Raw genomic sequence first — 24,527 nt, 5'->3', positions numbered from 1 at the left:
AAACAGCATCAAAACTCTGAAACAGATTTGGCCAAATCAATACAGGACAGCGGTCTGAAACACCAAACCAAATCACTGTCCTCCGAAACAGCCGAATCCAAAACTGAAACAAAACACAGCCGCTTCACACAGCTGTAATAAATACCCCCTCCTGTTATTTCCAGTATTGCCAGCTCTCGTGATTTTTGGCATTGTTCTTAAAGTCTACACTTCAGGAATGTGAAAAACGTAGCTCTTTCTTTTATACTTATATTCATTATAAATATAATATATAATATTATAAATAAAAGAAAGAGCTACGTTTTTCACATTCCCAAAGCATAGACTTTAAGAACAACTCCAAAAATCATGAGAGTTGGCAATACTGTCACTCTCCTCTGATACTTTTAAGATGACACACAAAGGCAGATTGCTAATCCAGTTAGATATATACTACACATATAACTGCCTCGAACTACCCCTGAGGTCCCAAATGAAAGGGCTTTCTGCTGAGTTCTTCTTTCACCAGTCTAACTCCACTGTTAATTAAAACCTCCTGCTTTTTTCCTCTCTGATTAGTGCTCAATACAGCCCAGCATTTGTTTGAGGGATGAAACCAGTCTTCCGTGCACTGGCAAGATTTTTTTTCATTATTCTGACTCCCGATGCTGCAAACCATCTCTGTGCTCATTCTCATTTTCTATTAAAGGAGGATTATGTTATATTTTGGCACTAAGGATAAATGGCCACGTAACACAAAGCAACAGAGCAAGAGATGATAATGCAATGACAGTGGTTCTAACAAGCACTTAGAACTAATATGAGAACTAAATTAAGTGCTATCAAGATGGTAATATGGTGGCTGAGGAACTTATAAATCAGCAAAAGCCTCATGCTTGATAGGGGAAAGCCAATTGTGTTTATACAGTGACATAAGGACATTTTAAAATGAAAATCAAAAGAAATTGAGGGAGAACTTGGTTGAAACAAACTATCCATTCAAGCTGAGGTGGTCTGCTCCAAAATGTTGTGTGTGCTTTCAGGAGGCCAAACTTGGTGCGATGCTGCAAAAGACGTGGCTCAGAAATATGTTCCAAATTTCTCTTGGCACCACCTGGCGGTAAATCTGTGTGCTGCTTTTGCCAGAGGATTTTACAGGCTTGATCCAGCTGCTGGCAATGCCCTTTCCAAGACTTGTGTGCGAAGAAATAAGTCTCCCCCATCTGCCGTGCTAAAAATACATTGCTTATTTGACTTATAAGTGAAACAATTGGCGAATCAGCCATGGTTCACCTAATCATCATCCCAACTGCAGCTAATTGTTACCTTTCCATGCCTTGCTGTTTCGCCTCAGTGGCTAGAAAAAGAGCAGCATCTAACAAGTGCAGGGTTCACACAGACGTGCAGGCAGACATGCAGTGCATTACTAATCAGAAATAACCTGTGGGAAATTAAATAAACACTTGAGATCCCTAGTGCTGCTGTGTAGTACTCACCTTTCATTTCCGATGAGATGCAGCAGCTTTTACGCTGGCTGGCTGCTGGGTAATTCAGCCCAGCTGTATGTGATTGAAACTGGATGTTTTAAGCTTCACAAGAGCTGGATGTTACCCAGGAAACACAGGTGACACGCAGCTTTGCAACAAGACTTCAGAGGATTTAAAATAATAAAAAATAATTAAAAAAAAAAACACGCCAGTCCTTGAAACCTGCCCCTTCCTTCACGTATAAGCTGTAGTGTTTCTTTCAGTCCCACATAGAGCATGTTCAGTTGTTTGCTTTTTTTGTGTAACACTTCCTAAAGCAATAGGAATGAGATTTAGAAAAAACATAGTGTAGTTACTTATCATGAGCACAATTAGGATCTGATGGGCTCCTACAGCATACATAGTGTGGCCAGGTACAGATATTACACTTTCACCGGTATAAGCGATCACAAACCGGGCAATGGGCACTTACACAGGATACATTTTTTGCACAATCGGCCCCCTGACAGCACTCTATAGCTGTGCTGTGACACATGCACAGTGCTTTTAAAGTGGAAAATCACACAAAAAAATAACCCTCCTCAGAGGAGGTAGTAGATGAAGGTGTTTTGCTTTAGAGCACCTTTGGGAACTTGTATTCCCTATGGTTAATTTACCATGCATTGGGCTGGGTTAATGCAGCCCAGCCCTGCCCTCAGGGCTGTCAGTGGGGGAAGAAGAAGGGGAGGTGGAGGAAAGGAGGAGCTCTGAGCTGCCGGCTGGGGTTTGCTGCCTGTGGGGGATGAAAAGAGCCTGGCCCAACTCCCCCCCACTACCCCAGCTGGGGTACCTGGCAGGGTGCCACAAGCCAGGGGGGGCTCTATTCCACCACTTGCCCCCAAGTCAGACTAGGACAGAACCCAACCCAGTAGCTTGGAGCGCCTCACTCCCTCCCTCCACCTTCCCCTACCCCTGCTGACAGCTCCAGACCTGGGAGGGGAGTTGCAGAGCTGGGGAGAGGGGCAGTACAGGCAGGCTTAACCCAACTTGCCAGGAAGTCCAGGGAAGGCAGGCTCAATCCCATCCCCCAACCCAAGAGGCGAACATCTGTTGGGTTGGGGTGGGAGGGAGGGCACTCTAACTCGTGGTGCTTTAAGTAAAGTGGCATGAGTTAGAGCAGGGGGTCTGAACATGTGACTGCACCCTATATCCATAGCAGAACAGAAATTCAGGACAAATAGACCGGTTTAATAATAGCAGAACTCAGTTTAAGATCTGATCCTCCCCCTTCACCAAAGGGTGAACGTGTGTTCTGTTCACTACTCATCTAAACTATGTTGCTTACAGAAAACCACATAATGTAGATCAATTCTGCTTCAGGCTTTTTGAATGTCTGTACCTTGTCTAAGAGGGAAACACTGTTGTATGTGTCTGTGTGTTCCCTGTGCTAGCAAGTTCATTGCCAACATTAGCAAATAACAACAAATCATCATAACAGCTAGGAACTTCACAGTACCCTGGGTCATCTTAATATATTTGTATGACCAGTTTCTCTTGTAGCAAAGAGTTATTTAGCTCTGCTAATCACCACTATGGCCCATATCCTCAAGGCTAGGGACATAAATTACACGTAAGCTGACGTAAGTGTTTAGAAACCAGTTCAAATTTGTAACACAACAGAAGTTCAGTGCACATAAACTGATTTAATCTAAATCAGTTAAGTCTGATGCTACATCCATCCAGGTTTATACTTAACCAGTTTTGGGCAAAAGCAGTTTATTGAACTTCTGTCCTAGATCCCCTCAAGATTCAAGTTCCCCCACAACCCTCTCTTCACAGGGTGGGTGGGCTAGCCTTGGCCCAATCTGCCTGCTCCAGCTGAGCCATTGTGCTTCCCGGATTCTGGCCTGGGCCACTGCAAGCATGTGGCGGCATTCGCATTTCTGGAATCAAGGTGAATGTCTGTTCACTCATTTACCAGTTCAATCTGCACAGCTTAGACTAACCTGCAAAGACTGAATCAGTTCAACCTCAGGCTTTTTGACTACTTAGCCCAAAAGGCACATAGACCCCTATGTCTTATTTTGGTGCTTAACTCCTACTGACTTCAGAGGAAGTTAGGACTTTGAAGGATTTGGGGCCTAGAGACCTCTTCTACACATGATGGGGGTTTAGTCCCTTAAATTGAAACAGTGGGTTTTTAATTGCAGTGATTAAAAACACACTGTTTCAATTTAAGGGTTTCGGTCACTGTTACACTGAAGGGCCTGATCCTTCTTTTTTTTTTTTTTTTGACCTATGGAGACTGCCTGCCTCTCCTGCAGCTGGGGGGTGAGCTCTCAGGGAGCCAAGCAGCCTGTAAGATTTAGGGGACCCCAGTCCACACAACCGATATTAAATGGAAGGGGACTGTTAGGTAATAGGTGCCTGCAGCACATTACAAAGATGGACAAAGAACTTGTTTGATAGCTTGAGGCTAAATACTCAAATCCAGACACCCCAAATGGGCTGAGTTTTCAAAAGCAGACACTTAAGGCTTCACTTCTCAAACTTCTGAACTCCCTTAGCCAGAGAGGCAGCCTCACAGCCCGCTGTCTAGCATCTTCCCTGAGTCATGTGTAGCGTCATGCTAACCCCTGGTCCTGCTTGTATCTGGACTCAGCCGAACATCAACATAGTCCTGTCTATTCTTTCTGTTAAGCAGAAAACCCATGGGAAGTGGGGAAACACCCACACTAGCAGATTTCCTTGCAAAACGAAGGCTAAAAGTTCTCTGTTTGAGTCAGCTGCTGCTTCTGGATCTTTATCCACCAGCCGCATTTCATAACCCACCTCTTCCTCCCCCCAGTCTCGATTGCAGTAAGAAACCTGCTAACATGTTCTATGTCTATATATGACCCTCTATAATCTCACTAAGTGACCTGTGTCTGAAAAAAAACTGCTGTGATTGTTTGCTATCAAGCGCAGTGGGGCATCAGACTCTTATCACATATGTCCTGTTCTAGGAGGCACAGGAACAGCAGCAAAAACGTAGTGGTTAGGCTACAGTTTATCCGCTAGGGCCTGGGCTTGATTTAAAAAGGCTTCCTTTTACTTCCAAAGGCCAAATTACTTAAAGAAAAAAGAAAGAAAGAAAAGACCTTTAATAGCAATGGTTATTTTATTTTAATGACTGCCCGATCAGTTATCTCAAGTCTCCTGGAGATTTATATCAAATTCCTGGAGACTCCAGGGCAATCCCGGAGGGTTGGCAACCGTAGCCTGGGTGCGAGTGCCTGGAGTATCATTAGGCCTAAAGTTGTCTTAGCTGCAAAGACACTCCATGCCTCTGATCAAGGAAGCTATGAATCAGGGTTGATGGTGTAGTTTTGGTAATAGGTTAGACAATGGATTTGTATAGGATCATTTGGATAAAGAGGATTCTGCCTCTGGCCAAGGGCTCAACTAGATGACCGCTGAACGTCCCTTCCAGCCCTATTTTTCTGCAGTTCTCTGCCTGCTTCAGACTCTTGCAAAACTTTCTCCATTAGAAGTGCAGGAAATCTTGGTACTAACAGAGGGTTTACTGGACACTAGCTCTCACCTGCAGGGCCAGATAACATAATAATAGGGGTAGCTCATCATCCTTAGACAAGAGGAAACCCAGAGAAAAAGAAGAAACAGAAGAAAAAGACCCTCTGGGTGTGGTCAAGAAGTTTCTGAAGATAAGGACCCTCTAGTTGAGATTAGAGGATCCAAAGATGTGAATACAAATATGAAGTCAGGCTAACAGGGTAGACCATTCCCAAGAATTTTTGTTGTAACATTAAATCAGGTGCAATTCCCCGATGCATTCTTTTGGATAGGAAAAAACACATAATAATGGCAGCCTCTGTCCTTTATCAGAAACCTGATCTGCTTATTTTAAACAGCAAAAGCATTAAAATGCCCTGTTTTTCAGCTTAGCATAATTATTGGCACAGCAGAGGCAGCTGTGGCTCAAGAGAGACTGCTAGTGTGTTTGTGCCTCACCTGGGACAAACAAAATTAGCAATTACCTCTCAGTCTGTTAACCTATCCAGGAAGGCTCAGGTGAAACTCCATGCTGTTTACAGTCCCTGGTTTCATTGGCCAATTTAGTGGCCTTCAGCTCCCATTCACACACACACATAGCAACACTGAATTTAAGCAGTCCCAGACATCCTGCTGGCCGCAGGAGCTTGCTGGAGGCAGAAGTGGTGAGGGGCCTGATCCGGTTTTCCTGCAGAGCCTGCCCACCTCTTCCACGGCCGGGGGTGAGCTGACTAACAACTGCAATCTTCTGAGTTGCGACGTTGCACACTAAAGTACATTGGGAAGTAGTTTAGTTCGCAATGATGCAAACTCGTTTAGAACCCCCGAAACTCATGTGCATTCAGCCACACACAGGGAAATTTTCGTCACGTATACAAGCTCCCTCCATGGTTATCTTACTAGGAACAGCAGCTCTGGTAGACAAATCTGAGGTCTAGAGCCCCTACTTTTTAGCAGGCCCTTGGAGAAGAAGCTAAAAGATGCTCATGGAAAGCAGATTTTTTTTGTTCAAGTCCTATCTTGGAGGATTGTCTCCAGCCCCTTCCCCACTTCCAGCTGGGTGGGGTTGGTTTCTGATCTCTCCGATCCAGTATATTTATTTTTGCTTTCTGGTCTTATGTTGTAATTCCTGAAGGATTAGAAATAACCATAGGTAGATTCAGACTTACTCTGTGCTGAGTCATTCAACTCATCTCAACATGAAGCTCCAATTTACAAGCACGGTCTTTTTACCTGGTTTCCCTCTAGCTGTACATCCCAGATGGTTGGATGACAGGCATCAATCATTTTAGCTCCCACATTTCTTTTCCATTATCCTCTACGCCTTTGGGCTTCTCAGTAGCTCACCAGCTTTCTGCAGGTTTAGTTAATTTGTGTCTGCCTGTTTAACCTGATGAGTAATAGTCCACTAACAGGGTCTAAGTAGGAGCCCTTTCTGGGCTGTCTGAGCAACCTGGATTTATATTGTATCTGCCATGAGCCAACCTTGGGGGTTGATCATCTGTTTGCATTAGATTATCATTACTTAATACCAATCAGGCATTCTGGTTTGTGAGAGAAACCCCAGCTATTAACTACCACAAAGCTCAACTGTGGATTTTTGAACTGGGCTTTTCAAAGGGAGCTACTGAATTTCAGACAAAGGGGTCCAAATTCCTATTGTGAGTTGCCTTTGAAATCAAGCTCTACTGTCCTGTGTTCCCAACAGCCAGCGAGGGAAGGTCATGTGCAGAGCCATCCCTTGCGGAGGGACCGCCCCAGGCCCAACACTTCGGCGAGGCCCGCGGAGCCGCCGCGGCCCCTCCCAGCCCCACTCTGTGCTGCTGCCACGTGCTGCTTCCCTGCACTGCCAGCTTCACGTCCAGGCGCTTGCCAACATCCTGCCCCCCGGCTCCGTGCTGAAGATTGTGCATCAGCCAGGGCAGTGCTGTGGCACTGGATGTGCCCCGGGCTCTGCACCTCTCAAGGGTTGGCTCTGATCATGTGGCACCCATATCCACCTCCAAGAGACTGACCTCAGCACTTTGGAGCAGGACTGTTACTTAGGGAATGGGAATGAGACCCTCAGCTGGATTCAGTGAGTATTTGTGAGTACTTACCAAACATACTGCTGAATCAGGATGAAGGGTCCTCCACACAGCACTAGTCGGAGACATTCAAGTCCATTGCAGTCAGACCCTTCCTAAAGCCAAGTTGAAACAAGAGCCTCCTGCCTGAGCCCTCCAAGCTGCAGCCCGATATCTGAATGATTCCAGCCCGGAAGTTAAAAATCAATTAATAGAGCTATTTCATCCCTGGCCCCAAGGGTCTTTAAATTGGTACCATTTAATTAGCTAGTCAATGGCACATTGTATCCAGCAGCATCCCAGGCTTTATGCCCCAGACATAATGGCACAATTTCAAAGTCACATACCTTGAAGGAGAAACATAACGGTAATTCCAGGGCCCCAAGTGCCTTCCTCTAATGAGTTCTGCTACTTGCTGTGCATGCTGCCTCTCTGCATCTCAGTTAGGGACACACCAATATCACCATCACAGGTGGGAGTCAGGAACTAGCCTTACGTGCCCACTCCCGCCCCTGAGAACGATCAAATAAAGGAGTGAGAAATATCCAGGAACATGTCCAGAAACAGTCCTGCCTCTCTGCCAGAGGGAACAACCTACATCAGTTATTCAGTCTAATGAGCCATCCTAGCAGAGAAATGAATTAGAGGAAACAACCTACATCTGGGCCTAGATTGGTCTTACAGGGAGCAGTAGCCTTTCCCCCCTGAATCCCTTTCCTTGGGAGACTGGCTCATAGGACACAGAAGGGGTTATTCTATCTTGACGCAGACATCGGGGTCTGAGCAGCTTGGAAAAGAAGCCTGGTCACAGTCCAAACATCCCCCAACATAAAAAAGAGCAGGTTACTTTATCTTACCTGACTGTGAATCCATCAACACACGAAGCATTTAGCTCGATTCTTGGCATGAGCCCTACTCTGCCTTCACCTTACCCCATTTTGCATAGGACGGAAAGGATTATATTTTATACTAAATGTGATCAGTTTAGAATGCCTTCCAATCTTGGTGCCCCAGGCATAAGGGAATTCTCTGTGTAGCCATTACCCAGAAAAGGACAACTTTCAGGTCTTAGCCACACATAAGGACGGTATCCTGGGCCAAAGGGGATGGTGGAGATCTTCTTTGTGCCCAGGCATCATCTGACATCAAGGACACAACTCAGAGACTATGCTGCAGATGCCTGTATGGACAAGGAGTTACTGTTGTGGAACCTGACATTGATAAAGCAGGAGGTGTAGGCAGCTGGAAAAGAGAGAACTGGTGTTTTAATGGCCCAAGAATGTGTGGCAAATAGATTTAGATTTTGGCAACCAAGAAACTGGGGCCAAAGGGGAAGAATATTTCAATCTAGGTTATAACAGGCAATCAACTCTACCAGCTCCTATCTGGCAGGGATCTGTCCATGCACCAATATTAGCTTTATATTTGGCTGGCCCTATCCTACCCAAAGAGGCATAGCTTGAGTTGTTCAAAAACTACCAGGCTGAGCCTAACACTCGGAGGGAGGGAAACTTTGCCACCTGATTTTACAGATAGGAAGCCAAGGAGCTGAGTGACAGCAAGAGGAATTGAACTCGTATCTCCCAGGGCCCAGGCCCAGCCATTGCCCTAACCATAAAGCTTCCTCCTTGTCTGGGAGTTATTTGTGTCCTCTCCAGGCAAATAGGGAGGGAGGATTCGGTTTCCTGAGGCATAAAGACAGTGAATGACTCACACTCCTGGACTTTCTGAAGGGAGGGCAAAGCTGAAGTATGAGAAAGTGAATGCTGCACCCTTTCAAACTATGTGGCAGCCCATGCTCTGGCATTCGTGCCCCATTTCTTCTACAGAGGGGACGGCTCAGTCACCTACAAGGCTTTCTGGGCCTGCTCTTGGGGAAGAGTGGCTCCAGATCAGCTCTTTCCCTCTTGGTGCATATAAAGAGCTGATTAGAGCCCCTTAATATCATTGCGGACCGCTGTAAAACACAGAACTGCCTCGCTCCCCTGTGTCCGTCGGGAGATGGTATTGCTCGGAACAGCTGTGCTTCCTAATTTCAGTGCCTGTTCCCTGGATGCCTGCCACACCAGCATTGCTCGTCCATGAGATGTAGGTGTCTCATTCTTTTCCCAGCATTCGCCCCCGCAGCCAGGGCTCTGCAGCAAGAAACTCAGTTGCAATGTGAGTTGTGCGTGTCCCAAACACAGCGCAAAGGAAAAATAGCCTGTTTTGGGGAGGTACGCTTCATGCCACCCTGAAGGCCTCAGTAGCATGGATTTATAGTCTTTCAAAGCTGCTTCCTCCCATAGAAGTGGCTGCATTTCAGTCGAGGAGAAAACAATGATTTTTGTGAGGATCACCAGCATGGGATTCATTTGGATATTATTCATCTTCATGTCGGCAGGGCTCGGTTAAATGCTGAGGATACCAAACAAGTCCACTCCAAACTAGTTAGCAAAGGTTCAGAAAGCTAAATCCAGCCCTGCCAGAAGCAGGTGAGAGTAAGTCAAAAATGTCTACGACTCAATTCTGTCCGGTTTCTCTTTATTAACACACAATGAAGGAAAGGCCTGAATCACTAACAACCCTCTGAAGGTCCTGACCTAGGAAATGAGGTTCCTGACCTAGGAAATGAGAAGAACGTGCATTCGTTTAAGTACATGCCAAACTTGAAGCACAAGAACAGTACTGCCAATCCTATATGCTAAAGCTTAGGCTCATATTCGTGCATATTATGCAGAATTTGGGCCTTATAGATTATTTCGTTTTTCTTTAGAAAAGATCATCCACCAGCTAGTATGGCAACAGTTCCCTCTTAATCAACCCACACAGGCCTGATACAAGCACCGCACTTCTAGCTACAGAGGTCTGCCATGGGGTGCGAGGAGATAAGCATTCCCCTTTCCCTCCCCCCTGCTTTGAGGAGCAACGCCCAGGCTTCTCCGTGTCTAGGTCTGGTGCAAGGAGGTAAGCTTATGGCCTGTGAGGAGCCACGTGCTCACTCCTCCCACCCCTGTGCCAGCAGTTAAGTGCTGCAATCCACACACTTGTTATTGAAATGGGGTGGCGCTCGATTCACAGGAGTTATGGAGGGTGCCAGGAGCCTGAAAAGGTTGAGAACCACTCATTTAACCCTATGCCAAGTCATTGCAGTGGTTATAATAACAGCTACTCTGTAAATCACAGCGTCTTATTTGGTGCTTGCGTGTGTGCCTGGGCAATGATCTTTCCTTCTAATGAGTCATTTACCATTTCTATCCATCTCCTATTACCTACATTGTACGATCTCATCCTAACAGGCTCTTAATCAGTTCCTCCCACATGGCAGGCTTTGGAACTGGAGGTCTGTCAAGCAGCTACTTACAAAGGAGAAAGTTAGTGAAAAACAAGCACATTATCTCCTAGTAAATCACAGGCTAAAGGGATCTGTCATTCTAAAATGCCCCAGATTACTTGCCCATGACATCAGTGGAGACTCCTGCTTGACTTAAAGCTCCGTTTTTCATTGCTAATTTTGGGTGCATTTAGTAGGCAATGTTCATCCCTGCTATGTCTCCACTGTGGTCAGGTATGTTGCAACAGGGTTGAATTCGGTCCATTGTTCACCGGCTTTTGACAGAAGACTCCAAACACGCTGCGTGCAACTTATCTGAGTCCAATAGATTATAAGTCTTTCAGACACAGCTTGGCTGGAGGAATCTGCTATCCACGCGGTAGCTAATTGTCGCTGTTCAATGTCCATTGTAAGAAAAAGATAAATGTTTCAGAGAGGTATGAGGACAAGGATAGGACGGTCTGCTACCAGCAGCTGCTCGAATGATGTTAGCAGTAATGTGCTGGAAAGGCCTGCTGCTACAGAGATGCTGAGATAGATTTAATATATTTCTAGGGTCAGAAGGGACCTAATGGATCATCGAGTCTGACCCCCTGCTCTGGGCAAGAAAGAGAGCTGGGGTCAAGTAGCCTGGTGACACCAAAATCAGGCCCGTAGATTTTTTAAATGTATCTAGAGCATTGGCTCTAAAGGATACATATGCACATTGGCAAAGGTCCTTCAAATGTCCTTCAAGCTCCTGCCAGATCTACCTTCCTCCCCCTTCCTGCCATTCTTCACTTCGTGATCTCTTTCCAAGCCTCCAACACAACCCAAGACTTCTCACTCGCTCCCTCACACACACATACACACTGCCTGATTAAAAGCAATGCTGCTTGGAAAAAGCCAGGGACCTGCATGAAACTACCACTTAATATCTCAGCTTTGGTATGGTCTTGCAAAGTAGCTTATCTCAAAGGGAAGATAAATTCTTTTTCAGTACAGAGTAGGAGAAAGTACCGATTATTTTATTTCTCTTCTCTTTCTCTGCCAGACTGAAGCTGTGACATTATCAATAGGTTCCTATCTTGTATTTAGCAATAAACAGAAGTCTGCTCAGGAAATAATAAAATAAAATTAACAGGATTCCCAACTACAATACTTTAATTAGTATGATTTAACCCAGGAAACTATGGCCAAAAGAGAAAAGATGACTTGAAACAAAAATAAAGGACTAGCAACCTTGCATCTCTTGAGCGTATGTTAACAACCCTTGCAGCAGCCGGTACTGACCACCGTTATCCCTCCGGCTTTACCTGTGGCAGGTACTCTGCCTTGTAGCTGTGTGACAGGATTGACTGCAAAGTTTTAATAATACATTAGACAAGGGCTTGTATGGGACAGTTTGGGTAGGGATGATCCTGCCTCTGATGGGAGGTTAGACTAGATGACTTCTGATCCCTTTCTGCCTTACTTTTCTATGATTCCTATAAAGAAAATAGTCCTGTTGGGAAGAGAACTAAATACATTAAAATGAACTAAAATATATTAAAATGAAGGTATTGTATAGATCTCTTTTCTGCCCATTTCTGATTGTAATAAATGTTTCTGGATCTGTATTATAGTTATGCAGCTGGCTTAAAGTCTGGCAGGCTTATAAATCACCATTGCTACTATTCTGATGGAATTGCAAATCCTTTTGTGATTTCCATCCAATGAAACTGGAAAGGAAATCCCAGTGGCACAAGATGCCATCTTCCAGTCTGAGTCCTACAGTGTCTCCAACATTGGCGTGCACAGTCATTTCTGTGGTGGGTGTAAGGATATATCTGCTTGCAGTTCAATCCTCCAGGTAGAAACCTGGTCTCCATTCACCTCTTGACTCAACTTAGGCTGTTCCTGTGGTTTCATCACTTTAGGTATATCATATGAGGATCCTTTGGAGGGTCCCTAAAGGAGTGGCAATTCAGAGTCCCATTCTTTAGTGTCCTATAACTAAGCCCCTACTTAATGGCCCCTCAAATCACCTCTAGTGAGCATCTATTCCAATAATAGGTCATGTCTGCCCTGAATGAGCACCTGCACCCTTGCAAGCAAGAGTGCAGCACAGGTAGAATATTATGAATCTACTTATGGTACTTTTATGGCTGCTTTTACAATATTAGCTAAACACTGTGACATTTTTAATGTATTTCTCTTCACCACCGCCTCTAATGAAGTATCCAGCACACACTTGAGATGGGGAACCAAGCCAGAGGGAGCCACTAAGGCCCAGGTGCTCAAATGTATTTAGTTGCCCACAGGGTTCGAATTACACTGACTCGTTGGGGGAGGAGGAGTCCTGGAAAAAAAATTGGGCTGTCCATCACAATGACCTAATACAATCAGAGACCCGCCCCCCACGTTATGATTTGCAAATCTTACAGAGAGGCTCTCATCTCTTAGGAGAGGGCTCAGCCCCCCTGAGCTTCCCAATAGTTTGCACCCTGATTGCCAAAGTGGTTTGTGGAAAATTACATAGAAGTCCTGAATCAGAGCAAGGAACTGAACCTGCACCTCTAGAGTCCTATGCTAGTGCTGATGCTTCTTTCTTCCCTAGGCACACCCTTCCTCATACATACTCTCCTACTTACCCGCCCCTTGGCTGTCTGTGCCTACAAGGTATAAGCCAGGAATGCATCAGCTCCCTTCTTCATACGGTGCCCATACTATTCACCTTACTCTACCAGCCTTCGAGATTATGAAGGATTCCTTTCCCACCCTTGCCAACCACCAGCTAGAGAAAAACTAAAAAGTTCAAATTGCTTGAGTCACTTTTTCCAAAACCTGTGATAGAAGAAACAAATTAGCTCTTGTCCTGAGATTCCACCACTTCCAATTAACACCATTGTTAATGGGAAGTTTTTTTATAGACTATAAATGGTTGAAAAAAAATGCTTTGACTGGGTCACCAAAACACTGGAAAAATATGGTTGGTAGCCTTTAAAATACAACAGATGTTAAGTACAGTGCTAGGATGGCGTTATACCCAACTGTCTCAGTAGCATAAAATCCCTAAGTATATCCTTACTGATCTGGGGTATTCAATGTGTTAGTGTTTGAACTTTTCTTTGCACGACAGAGCTAGCAAAAGCACACGTTCCTACAGTGAAAGTGTATTTTTGGGATCCTTTAGAGAACCCTGGAGCTCTCTTCAGCTGCTCTGTGACAATATATCTTCTCTGGGGGGTATTTCTAGACCGTGATTCTGCTCGTCCCAAAACCCCACTTTTACAAAGCTGCAGAATAACGGCTTCTCCCCAGCCTTGTGCATTGCCTTTGCTTTCTGATTTATGCAGCCTTTTTGTTGCTTGCTTTGTTTTTCCCCCTCATGCAATGGGGAGCTGGAAGGAAGTTTCAAATCGCACCCCTCTCAATCCTATTGAGAGATCAGCCTAGCTCATTTGATGTCTGTATTCCCTTTTTGGGCTGCCTGGCTGGTAGTAATTACATGTATTCTGCCCCTGCCCCACAGCCATGCCAACAGTCCTGGCCTCCAAAGACACAGCTTATGCAGGACTTATAAGGGACCTGTGCTGCTTCGTAGGAAGCATTGTAGTCTACCTGGTAGAAAACCCTGGAGCGTGCCTCCCGTACAACCCAAGAGGAGTAGCATTATGCAGTGCCCATGCTTCCAAAAAGCTATTCTGCAGAGATCATGACCCTATGCCTTCCTCCTCCTCTCTCAGCCTATTCTCAGGGTGCCTGGAGCCCCAAGAGTCATGCACCGACTCAAGGGCTATCCATTACGTGGCCACAATATTTGGCATCTGTTTCTTGGAAAACTTCCATTTTGCACATCTGGCACATGGAAAGATGAATGAGTGATCCTATAATCATGTCTGGTCTTACATAGGTGTGCAAGGGGATCTGGAGGGACAAGCAGCCTACAGCCCCTCTCTGACACCAACCCTTTGTGCTAAGGAGAAACAGCAGAGGTAAGATGCACTGACACTGCACCAACCTTTCCTAACCGGGGCATGGGGAAGTAAGATGGCCCCAGTTCTGTTTGCAGCAGCCACAGGAAGTCCCACTGCACTCTGCAAATAGCTGGTGAGTTCCAGTTTTTAGAGCTCCTGTCCTAGGGCTCTATTGTAGAACGATACATTCTTGGCGCCAAATTACTAAACTAGATATCCCCTAGTGCACACCTCCACTAAAACCTCCAAAAGCATCCACTGCGTTAACTCCACATTCTCCTATTTCTGTATAAACCTACCTACAGAGAGTAAATCCCTTGCAAAGATGCCTCAAGGGTGCGAAGCCACAGATCAGACCAGTACCCCTTTAAGAAATGCTTTCAGCTCAGTGTGAGCTATGATATTAATTTTAGCTTGGAGGCTTGCCATGGGCAAATTTCACAGAGGGTCTTAATGGAGCTCTGCAAGGCAGCTGTTCCCTGGTATCCAGGGTGGGGTTTGCCTAGTGCAGAAGATCACAACGCTTGGGATACTGAAAGCACAAACTTTCTCCCAAGCTAATTTTTCCAGGGTAAGAGTTTGGGGATTGTTTTATTCGCTTGTGCCACTCCAACGCTAGGACAACGATGGCAGAAGAGCAATCTGGACTTGAGGAGAGGATAATAATAAAAGACCAGCACACAAAGGAAATCGACCTGGTGAACCGAGACCCAAAGCACATTAATGAAGACGTTGTGAAGGTACATTTTCTGGGCTCTTCTGACATCTCTGTATTTTTAATGCAATCAGGACTTTTGCTTTTGTATCAGCCTCAAATTCTATCAAGTCTTTAAATAGCTACCTGCATAGGGGAACTACACAGTGTGTCACAGGAAGAATTACTGAGGGCGGTAGCGAGCAAATCTTATATTTCCAGGAAAATGCATGCACCAGTTGGGAAAGCTGCATGATTTCCCCCCTGACTCTGATTAACACAGTGCCTTTTTGAACATGCAGCTTCATGATCTGCAGCCCACCAATTTACCGATAGTTTTGCATCAGCCTCTGCAGTCAGAAAGCAAATGGTAAAATAGATCAAGCTCAGGTCACTCTAAATGAAAATGAACCTTTAAAAAGTGCTAAAATCCATCACTTCAAACGCTTAGGCACCTTGTCTCTATTCAGCAGCACAGAGGTCTATCGCACAACCAAACAAATTCATAACATCTCGGTGTCATTTGAAATAGGACTGTTTCTCCCACACAAAAACATGAGAGGGTGAAACAGGACTGCCCTAGTCAGAGCCCAAAGAAGGGATGAATTCATCCTCAAGAGAGTGTTTGCAGGCCAGACCTATACTGGGATGATTATGCTCTTCATTCAGTTTACAGAAGATAAGTTTGGTCCAAGGGGAACAAAAGTGACTTGAATTCCATTAAGCTATTTAGTATTAAAATAAGCGTAAGTGAAATGAAAGTAGTAAGTGTGGATTGGGCCTCCCCTTAAAGGCAGTAGATAAGGCCTTGAAATATATCTGTTTGGATCTGCTGGAATGCAAGCTTTATTTCCCAGGTTTAAAAAGCAGCTGAAACTAAGGCCAGTACTTGAAGTGAGAGCTCCTTAATTAGCCAGCACAGACCAAAGCTAGCATATGGTTACTGGCCATTTTATGAGCAGGGCAAAATGTGCTCCACACAAGTGAGCAGTGGTGCTAGATCCTGAATATGTTTCCTCACTGAAAGGAGCCTTCTGTATCTCCCCTCTGAACTTCACTGTTTTCTACTGCCTTTAAATGTTTGTCCAGACACTGCCATCCGCTCTAAATTATGCCAAATGTGACCTGGAGCCATGTAAGTGAGCGAGGAGCAGGTCCGTTCCATCAGGTCAATTGAGATGAGATACCAAGAAATCCCAGCATCTTCTGCTGCCGTGTTGGGCTCAGAGGGGGCTTCTACTTATTTGGATCCAGTAAGTGGAGTATCACTCATGAGGTTAAACAGGCAGACACAAATTAACCAAACCTGCAGAAAGTTGGTGAGCTACTGAGAAACCCAAAGGCACAGAGGGTAATAGAAAAGAAATGTGGGGGCTAAAATGACTGATGCCCATCAACCAACCATCTGGGATGTACAGCTAGAGGGAAACCAGGTAACTAAAGACAGTGATTGTAAACTGGAGCATCATGTTGAGATGAGTTGAATGACTCAGCACAGAGTAAGTCTGAACTACAGAACTGTTCCTTGTATTGCATGGCGTGCAAAAGGAGAGGCTGAGAAAGACACTAGAGGAAGTGGTCAAAGTAGTTCAGGTTTGCAAACTTTGGAGTGCAAAGTGTAGCTCTAAATACCATATCTACTCATCCCTTCGTTAAGTAATTACCAAATGTCTCCATGGTCCACTGCTAAAATGGCCTAGGGGCTCATGTATAAAGATACCCAAGTTTTCCCACCTACCCACCTCTTCTCTCTCTGAAGTGCAAACTCCAAGCATGTCACTTCCAAACTGGACATACTTTATTGAAAAAAAAAACCACTTCAAATAGTCTCTAGCTTTTTTCTTTTTTGCCCCATCTTCCTGATGTGTACAGTTTTGAAGGCCAAGACACATGTCTGATTCACAAGAGAAAAATCAATTGCTCCTCACGGTGGTTTCTCACTCTCTGCTGAGGTCCTTAGATGCATTTGATCTGGTCCTGCTCATATTCTTCCCCCGCGGCACGGACTACTACTCCTTCTGCCAAGTTCTACCGTGTCACTGCTTCAGCAACAGAAAACCAAAGACTTGTGTTCTCCCGTGTACTGGCTTGAAGCCCTTTGCTCAGGGTTTGTATTAGCTACTGTCACCAACTACTGTCTAAGGGAATAAACACTGGCCAGAGGGCTAGATCTCCATAGCCAAATACAAAAAATAGAGACTAAAGGAGCAGGATTATTTCAGATGAAATAATAAGACCATGCCAAGTGTCAAAGAATCCCCTTGACATATTCAGGAGAAGGAGGCTTTTAGGGTGATGTGAGCTTACAAAGATCCTTGTATTAAGGCCAAAAGGTCTGCACTTCTGCAGATGCAACATAATCCCTTCTATCCCGAGGTTCCACATTCAGCACCAGAAACCACACGGTACACCGTGCTGCTTAGCACTAATACTAGAATAATACAATTATTTAAATCCTACAGATCTGGGGAGTGAGGGAAAGCAGCAGTTCCTGTCTGCTCCTTCCTGTCCCCAAGCAATTCGACCTTTGACAAGAGGGAGGAAAGAGGGAGGAAAAGCCTGGTGGAGGGTGCAGTTTTGGACTGAGAAGCCCTATGAAGTTACTCCACCAGGTTACATCCAAGTTGCTATCCCAAGGGATGCAAAGGAAATGCCAGGTTGGAGTAAACCATACCTTTTTTCCAAGCCAAAGGAGACATGTTAGAGTTGCTGGGTGTGACTTGTGGAAGATTAAGGAAGACAGTGAGGAGTTTGCTTGACTCCTGTGAAGGCCAATCAACCATAGCTATATAATGAGAGACAGCTGCCATTGTAGTTTGCACTCTTCCAAGAAATACCATCAACTATTATGGCACCTCTGGGTCATCAGTCAGTAAATATTTGCCTCTAGCAAAGTCCCATGCATGATTGCTCATTAGCACCCCTGCACCACAACAGAGCAGGGGGTTAAGGACACCCTACTGGATCAGGACCTGGAGAGACAATGTATGAAAAGAGGATTACATGTTAATAAGTTAATAAGACTTCATATGTGCCTCAAGGGAGGCAGATGGCAGATGGCCTTGAAGCCACAGCCATGCCGAAGTACCTGCAGTACCATCTGTCTCCAGTGAAGTCAACAGGAAATTTGTCATTGGCTTCAGCGGATCCAGGATGTCACATCTTGATTTCAGTGGTACTAATCACGTCCTTAAAATCAAGCATGCCCTTAAACATCCTGCTAAATTGTAGCTACAGCCAGGCATAAACCACTCTGTTATGAAGCCAAATTAAATGTACTGTTTCTCTGTAGTAAAGGAGCTATGGGTATGACTGATCCATGAAGTGACATACATTTGAACCTCAATTTATCACCTATGAATATCCATCCCCCGCCACCCCAAGTTGCAGTGATAATTACAACTTAAGAAGATATTATTTCCCAGCTCATACCATACTCTCAAAAGGCTGTGAAAGTTAGGTCCCACAGGCTCATAAGGCCAAGAAGAGTCTAGGCACTACTGTTGGATCTGGGCTTTTAAACATGCTCTTTGGGTGCAGAGCCTCTGCTCTTCACTTACCATGCAAAGAGTTGGGACCTTGCTATTCAATGGCCTGTTGGGTGGTACTGGCTACCCAGGAACTTAAGCATATCCTTTCCCAGAGCTTCACCCCTGGGTGGCTCATAGTTCGGGAGACGTGCCATACTTGCAGCATGCAGCAATGTTTCAAAGCCAAACAGAAAGCACAGCAGATACAAACCCAGACGAAACAATCAAACCCTTCCACATCAGAGCTCAGGTTCCTGTCCAATTTGGATCAGTCTGTGGGCTGAGATCAGCATCCTCTGAAGTATCTAAAAAGCTTCCTCTCCTCCTCTTGCACAACCGTTCTTCCTGTTCCATTTTTCTCTCAGCTAACTAGTGAGAGACAGCCTGCAACCCATTTATCAGGTGATCCCCCTTGATACACCTCATCAAGAAATACAAATCATCCACCAGGCGATGCGTTTCCCTCTGTACCAGTCCACCCATGCAGACAAAGACTTCTTGATCTCAGCCAAATCTTTATCCAGGGTCGCCTCCAGGTCATCATTAGACCAACCACCAATTAATGGCCTTTATTTTCAGCTTTCCTCTATAGGAAAATTTCCCCTAGGCACCTCCAACCAGGTCCAGCAAAATACGGGGTCTACAGAACAGTTTTACAATCAAAATGATCTCTAAACCAAAATATATGTCTATAGGTATGATCTAGACATAGAGATATACCCTAAGCCTGCACAATTTTCTAATACCTCAGCTCCTGTCCTCTTTACCATGTGGAATAACTAACAGAGAAAAATATTAGTGTGTGGCTGAACCTCAGGAACCTCTGGGATCATCTGTAATAAAAAGACATCAAGTGTCCAGCTGCCACAGCACAGTAGTGATATCTGTATCAGGCTATGTCGATCCATTGTGTTGGAGGCAAATCACAAAATGGTTCAGCTAGGAATATATAAATAAACATATATATAAATAAAATATATTATATATAAATAAAAATATATTAGGGTGATTGCTAGGTGTTATTAGCCAGCGCCACCTTGGAGAAGAACATATTGCCAGTGCCCTTAAATGCTGAAAAACATAAGAATGGGGTTGTAATCTTCCAGGAGTACAGAGCTTCCCAGCATGTTGCCTGTTCTGGCAAGCCCAGGCTGGCACCAGCACCTGCCAACTTCTTGGTTCAAGTCAGGTCTTGGAGGATATGGGTCTGAAAATTAAAATCCCACCGTTCCAAGAAATTTCTCTCTCCCTCTGTCGTTCTGGCACATAGGCTGATCTAGGACAATTCTTAATCTTTAAAAGGTCGATTCTGTGTGCAAAGGATAAGCATCCCCAGCAGAGGATGCTTTGCTTTGCAATTTGACTGGCAAGCTTTGCTGAATATCGGTTTAACTCTAATTTAGCCATTAGTAAATCCCAAATGGATCTTCTGGTGATAATGGAGAGCTTCACCTGTCTCCTGGTCCATCCGTTTCTAATGTTTGCACAGTGGTGGTACCGGAATACCAGTAGCAATATCTTGCCCCACAGAACACTTCAGCACTATGGATAAAACTCCCCCAAGCTGTTACAGTCCCTTTGTTGATCAGGGTACATAAAAAAAAAATCCATAAATTGACTGCAAACAAGCCCTCTGCCCTAGCATGGGCAAGCTCTCCACTCTTCTGGCCTCTAGCCACACTAGGCAAAGAAGAGTTGGGGTGCAAAGTGGATGTAGTAGACTGGGGGTTCACTCCATCAAAATCGTCCACTGTCAGGAAGTTCATCAAGAGCCTAGCACCACTGCTCCTAAGTGAGCTTGACCTGGATTACAAGACCATAATGCATTCCCTGGTGATCTTCTCCACTCCTCTGACCTTCTGCTTTTATCTGTGATGCTTACAGGCAACCTTTAATCAGGCTGGCTCTTGCACCATCAGAATCAGAAGTAGCAGACCAACATGGTTGCTCTCCTGGCATTTCTTACCCTAAGAGAAGCAGGAGATAGAGGAAATCTCACCAGGAAGTGTATATGCGTCCCATCTTTTATTCTAGTCAGAAGCATATCCTATTCTACTACACCTATCTTACAACATACTTTGATAATGGTATAGCCACAGCTTCCTGATTTTCACTACACCGAGCAAACCAGCGTGGTGGGCCCTGTCAGTACATTGATATTAGATTCAATGCAACAAAGAAATGCCCCAAGAGCAGTGAAAATACTTCAGACAGCAATACTTTCTTTGATTATAATGTCCGCCTCTTGAGACCCAAATAAATCTAATAAACACATCTCTTTTAGGCAAGGTATTAGCAGCAGGGACATCATTCCCCAGTTTCACATACAGGGAATAACTTTTCATACTAGGGATAACTCTATCCAATGATAAAAATACATACCCAACCTGTCAACAGTATTGAATCATGATTTAGGAGTAGATCTTGTGTCAGCTGCACCTAAACCAGCTGCTGAGAAGTCAGCGGATGAGGAGGGGAGGGCACTGGAAGGCACGGACACCTTGCCCTTTCACACACAGCTTGGATTTGGCCTGCTATTTCAAAAGGGTCACAGTCTGCAATACCTTATTCCACTCACTGTAATTCATGTTTCTTCCAGTTCTTTACAATAACGACTACTGTTCTGTTCTCCATCTTACCATTCATTACCGGCCCCATCGTCAGGGCCACCTGTCTAAGATCTTCCCTATCTTGTCTGCATTGCAGGTGGATTTTGAAGATGTGATAGCTGAGCCAGTAGGGACATACAGCTTTGACGGAGTCTGGAAAACCAGCTACACCACCTTCACCGTCAGCAAGTACTGGTGCTACCGGCTGCTTTCTGCCATCTTGGGAATCCCTCTCGCAGTCATCTGGGGCTTCCTCTTTGCATTAATCTCCTTCTGCCACATCTGGGCAGTGGTGCCCTGCATCAAAAGTTACGTGATAGAAATCCAGTGCATCAGCAGGATTTACTCCCTCTGCATCCACACCTTCTGTGACCCATTGTTTGAGGCTCTAGCGAAGATCTGTGGTGGCATAAGAGTTGCTCTCCGCAAGGAAGTCTAGATCATTTGTTTGAGAAAAGGAACAGAAACAATCGTTACTCAACAGCTCAACACATTGCTAACTTTCCAAAGATTGCACCATATTCTGCTCTCAGTTACACTGGGATCAAGATGGAGTAGCTCCAGTGGGTTGCATTTGTAATGCAGTTACTCCAAGTTCACGCTAGTGTGAATGAGAACAGGATTTCCTCTGAAATGATGCCTTGGACCAGAACCTATGATTATTATATGCATTTATTCAGTGAAAAAGAATGGTGTGAGGTTGTTCAAAGTATATGTGGGTACAATGCAAGAAAATGTCTGCTTAATTGTCTTCTAGATCAAGTGTAAAACTAGGAAACACCCCTGGGTTATATTTATCATTAACGCAAGCAGTGTCTGTTGTAGAAGATTTCTGTACTACTTGACAATATGCAGTAAATATGTACAGATTGAAGAACAAACTTTGCTTTCATGTATGCTTCCATCTAAACAAAGTCTTTACATCTGGATTAGTGGTTCATTTTTAAATGCTTAGCAATGCTTTCGGGTGTGCAGTTGAAGTCTATATGTTATTCGAGGGTTGCAAGTGCTATCGTCTGATGATTGCAAAATTAATATCAAACTACCTGATAGTGCATACAAAAAAGGCAGCTACGTATCCATTCATTGTGTGTGGCCAAAATGCAACTGGAAGCACAAAAAATGTAAGTACTTGCCCCCCCCAAGCCCCTGACCCAAACTGCACCCAGAAAGGTGGTCCAGGTCTTCCCGCTGTCTGAAGTTTTACTTTAGCCGGTGCCAGTGAAGAGTAACTTCACTTAAAAAAAATGACAAACTTGGCTTTAATATATAGCTTTGGCTTACTTATCATAGAGAATACTGCTTGCTTGCTCTTGTGATGAACTGGGAAATTCTTTATGCATCATAAATGTGTTTATCTTCGATAATTATCCAGTCACCTTCTGTGTATGTTCTATATGGCTGCAGCTTTCCTATATCAAGGGGTGAGACTTAGCTCAAATTCCTAGGATAGGATGCCACTGAGCTCAGTGGGATCACAGCGAGACCAGATCTTGCCGCATTCGCCCTCATTCTCCTTTCATTCCAGTTTCCCCCCACCCCACCCTCTTCAGGGCAGTAAGTCCTGCTTTTCACCTGTGTGAGAGGAGAATGAGATCCAGTGCTGTTACATCTTTCCAGGCAGGCTCATGAAAATTAGAGCTCGAGATTTAAAAAATAATCATCTGTGACCTCAAATGCAGAAGTGTTTCATGCCCTGTGCGTGCAAGTAATTTGTTCAGCCATTTTTTTTTTTTAATGAAGCAAGCTATTAGGTACCAACTACATCCTCAGAATAATTATTCTGTGTCTTAAATGTTTAATTTCATCAGCATTTGGCAAAGCGTTTAAGCACATGTTTAAAATTAAGAACTTGAATGGATTAAAAAAAAGACTAGAGGTTGAAGGCAGGGCTTAAGCAGAATGAGGTGCCCAAATCCAAAAGCCGTTCATCACCCAGCTCTGATTAGACTGGCTTAAACTCACTAGGCACCTCCCAGTTTCTCCAGGCCCCTATAGATCTGCTTTTACTGTTCCAGACTGAGCAGCTGAGCACCGTCTCCTGCCTAAGCCCAATCAGGATTCAAAAACCAGCGGTTCCTCTACTTAAACCCCTGAAGTGCCAGTTTGGTCTGCATCCTCAAAGCTCACCTAACCACACACCAACAGGAATAGGATCCTCAGAAAAGACAGGACTAGGAGCGTTTTCTTCCAACACAGCTGAAGGAAGATGCCTGCTTTGTATACAGGAACCTGGTGGTTAGTGGACTCACCTGGTCATTGGGACACCTGGATTAACCCACTTGCTCAGTGCAGGAGTCAGGGTCAAAGGCATGTCTTCCACATCCCAGGGAAGTGTCCTGACCACTAGGTGAGATACTATTCTGGGTAGGTACCTATGGACCCTGCTCCATGGCAAACAGTCATTAGAAAAAACACAGAAACCATCTGTTGGCTACAACGCTCCTGGTCAGCAAGTGGAGCTTAGAGATCAGCATCCTTAGCCCATATTTACCTGGTAAATTCAATGGCCTGGTAGGAACATCTTCAAGCATGCTATGCTGTTCCAGAAGCAAAGTATCTGCATCCATGTGTCTTGGGATTGACAAATTAGCATGAGCACATGAGCACGCTAATTAGCTGCCTCTTCCCCATCTACACCAGCCTGCCCATGCACTGCCCCGCCAAGTGACAGCACGTGCTTGAAGGTATTGGTGCCAGGCCTGGTACATTTGCTATGTAAACATGGCCTAGCTCTTCCCATGCGCTGGACTTGGTTCTGGATGCCACACTTCGTGGCAGGCAGCTCAAAGTCAGACGCCGCAGCATCAGCATTAAGTCCCTGTGGGATCTAGCTCCAAGTGTTTTGCTGAAGCAGGGTGTGAATGATCTCATTGTCCAGCCACTACTTGTGACCGGATTCATGCTGTCTTGCTCACTTCAGGCTTCCCTGAAGTACCAGGAGCCAAATTCTCTCCTGATTATACTCCAGGGACGACCAACAGCATAAATCTCTACTGGTGCTACCGATGACTTTGGGGACTGGGCTGTATGTTCCATACTGAGAGCACTAAACACTCCTAGCCATGAAAAAGGAGCAATCCATTGATTGCTTGGGGGAAAACCCCCAAACAATAAGTGCATCTACTGGAAAAGAAAATTTATCTGAGAATATTGCTCTTGCTTTTTTTTAAGTTTTCTCATTGTAATAAAAAGTTATAACAAAAAAGTGACCCAAGGATTTTTGTCTGAGTGTGTTTTGTGCTGATGATGATTGGCTTGAATCTGAAAAGCTCCAACTCATCCCATGGCTATGCTCTTGGGTAATTGCCTTGAAGCGAAGCAAATAAACAGGTAAGAGATAGGGGCCAGGGTAACACTGGGACTAGGGGGTCAGTACA

At 44.8% G+C, this 24,527-nt stretch overlaps 1 protein-coding gene across 1 annotated transcript; it reads left to right on the top strand.

The window, feature by feature from the left end:
• The first annotated feature begins 14,774 nt into the window (after nt 1–14,774).
• CAV3 (caveolin 3) lies at nt 14,775–22,687 on the top strand. The gene is made up of 2 exons (XM_019536583.1): nt 14,775–15,054; nt 21,245–22,687. Exons 1-2 carry the CDS (start codon nt 14,941–14,943, stop codon nt 21,584–21,586), a joined length of 456 nt encoding a protein of 151 aa, XP_019392128.1. The 5' UTR covers nt 14,775–14,940; the 3' UTR covers nt 21,587–22,687.
• The last annotated feature ends 1,840 nt before the right edge of the window (nt 22,688–24,527 follow it).

This window comes from Crocodylus porosus, unplaced genomic scaffold (genome assembly GCF_001723895.1).
Source record: "Crocodylus porosus isolate Cpor-Errol unplaced genomic scaffold, CroPor_comp1, whole genome shotgun sequence".
Classification (NCBI taxonomy): Eukaryota; Metazoa; Chordata; order Crocodylia; family Crocodylidae; genus Crocodylus; species Crocodylus porosus.
This window is presented reverse-complemented; position numbering and strand designations above follow the sequence as displayed.

Bases quoted from the DNA above. Each gene is read 5' to 3' on its own strand.
- CAV3 (XM_019536583.1), top strand. From the start codon at position 14,941: ATGGCAGAAGAGCAATCTGGACTTGAGGAGAGGATAATAATAAAAGAC. The intron at 15,055-21,244 runs GTACATTTTCTG...TCTGCATTGCAG, and splicing joins TTAATGAAGACGTTGTGAAG to GTGGATTTTGAAGATGTGAT.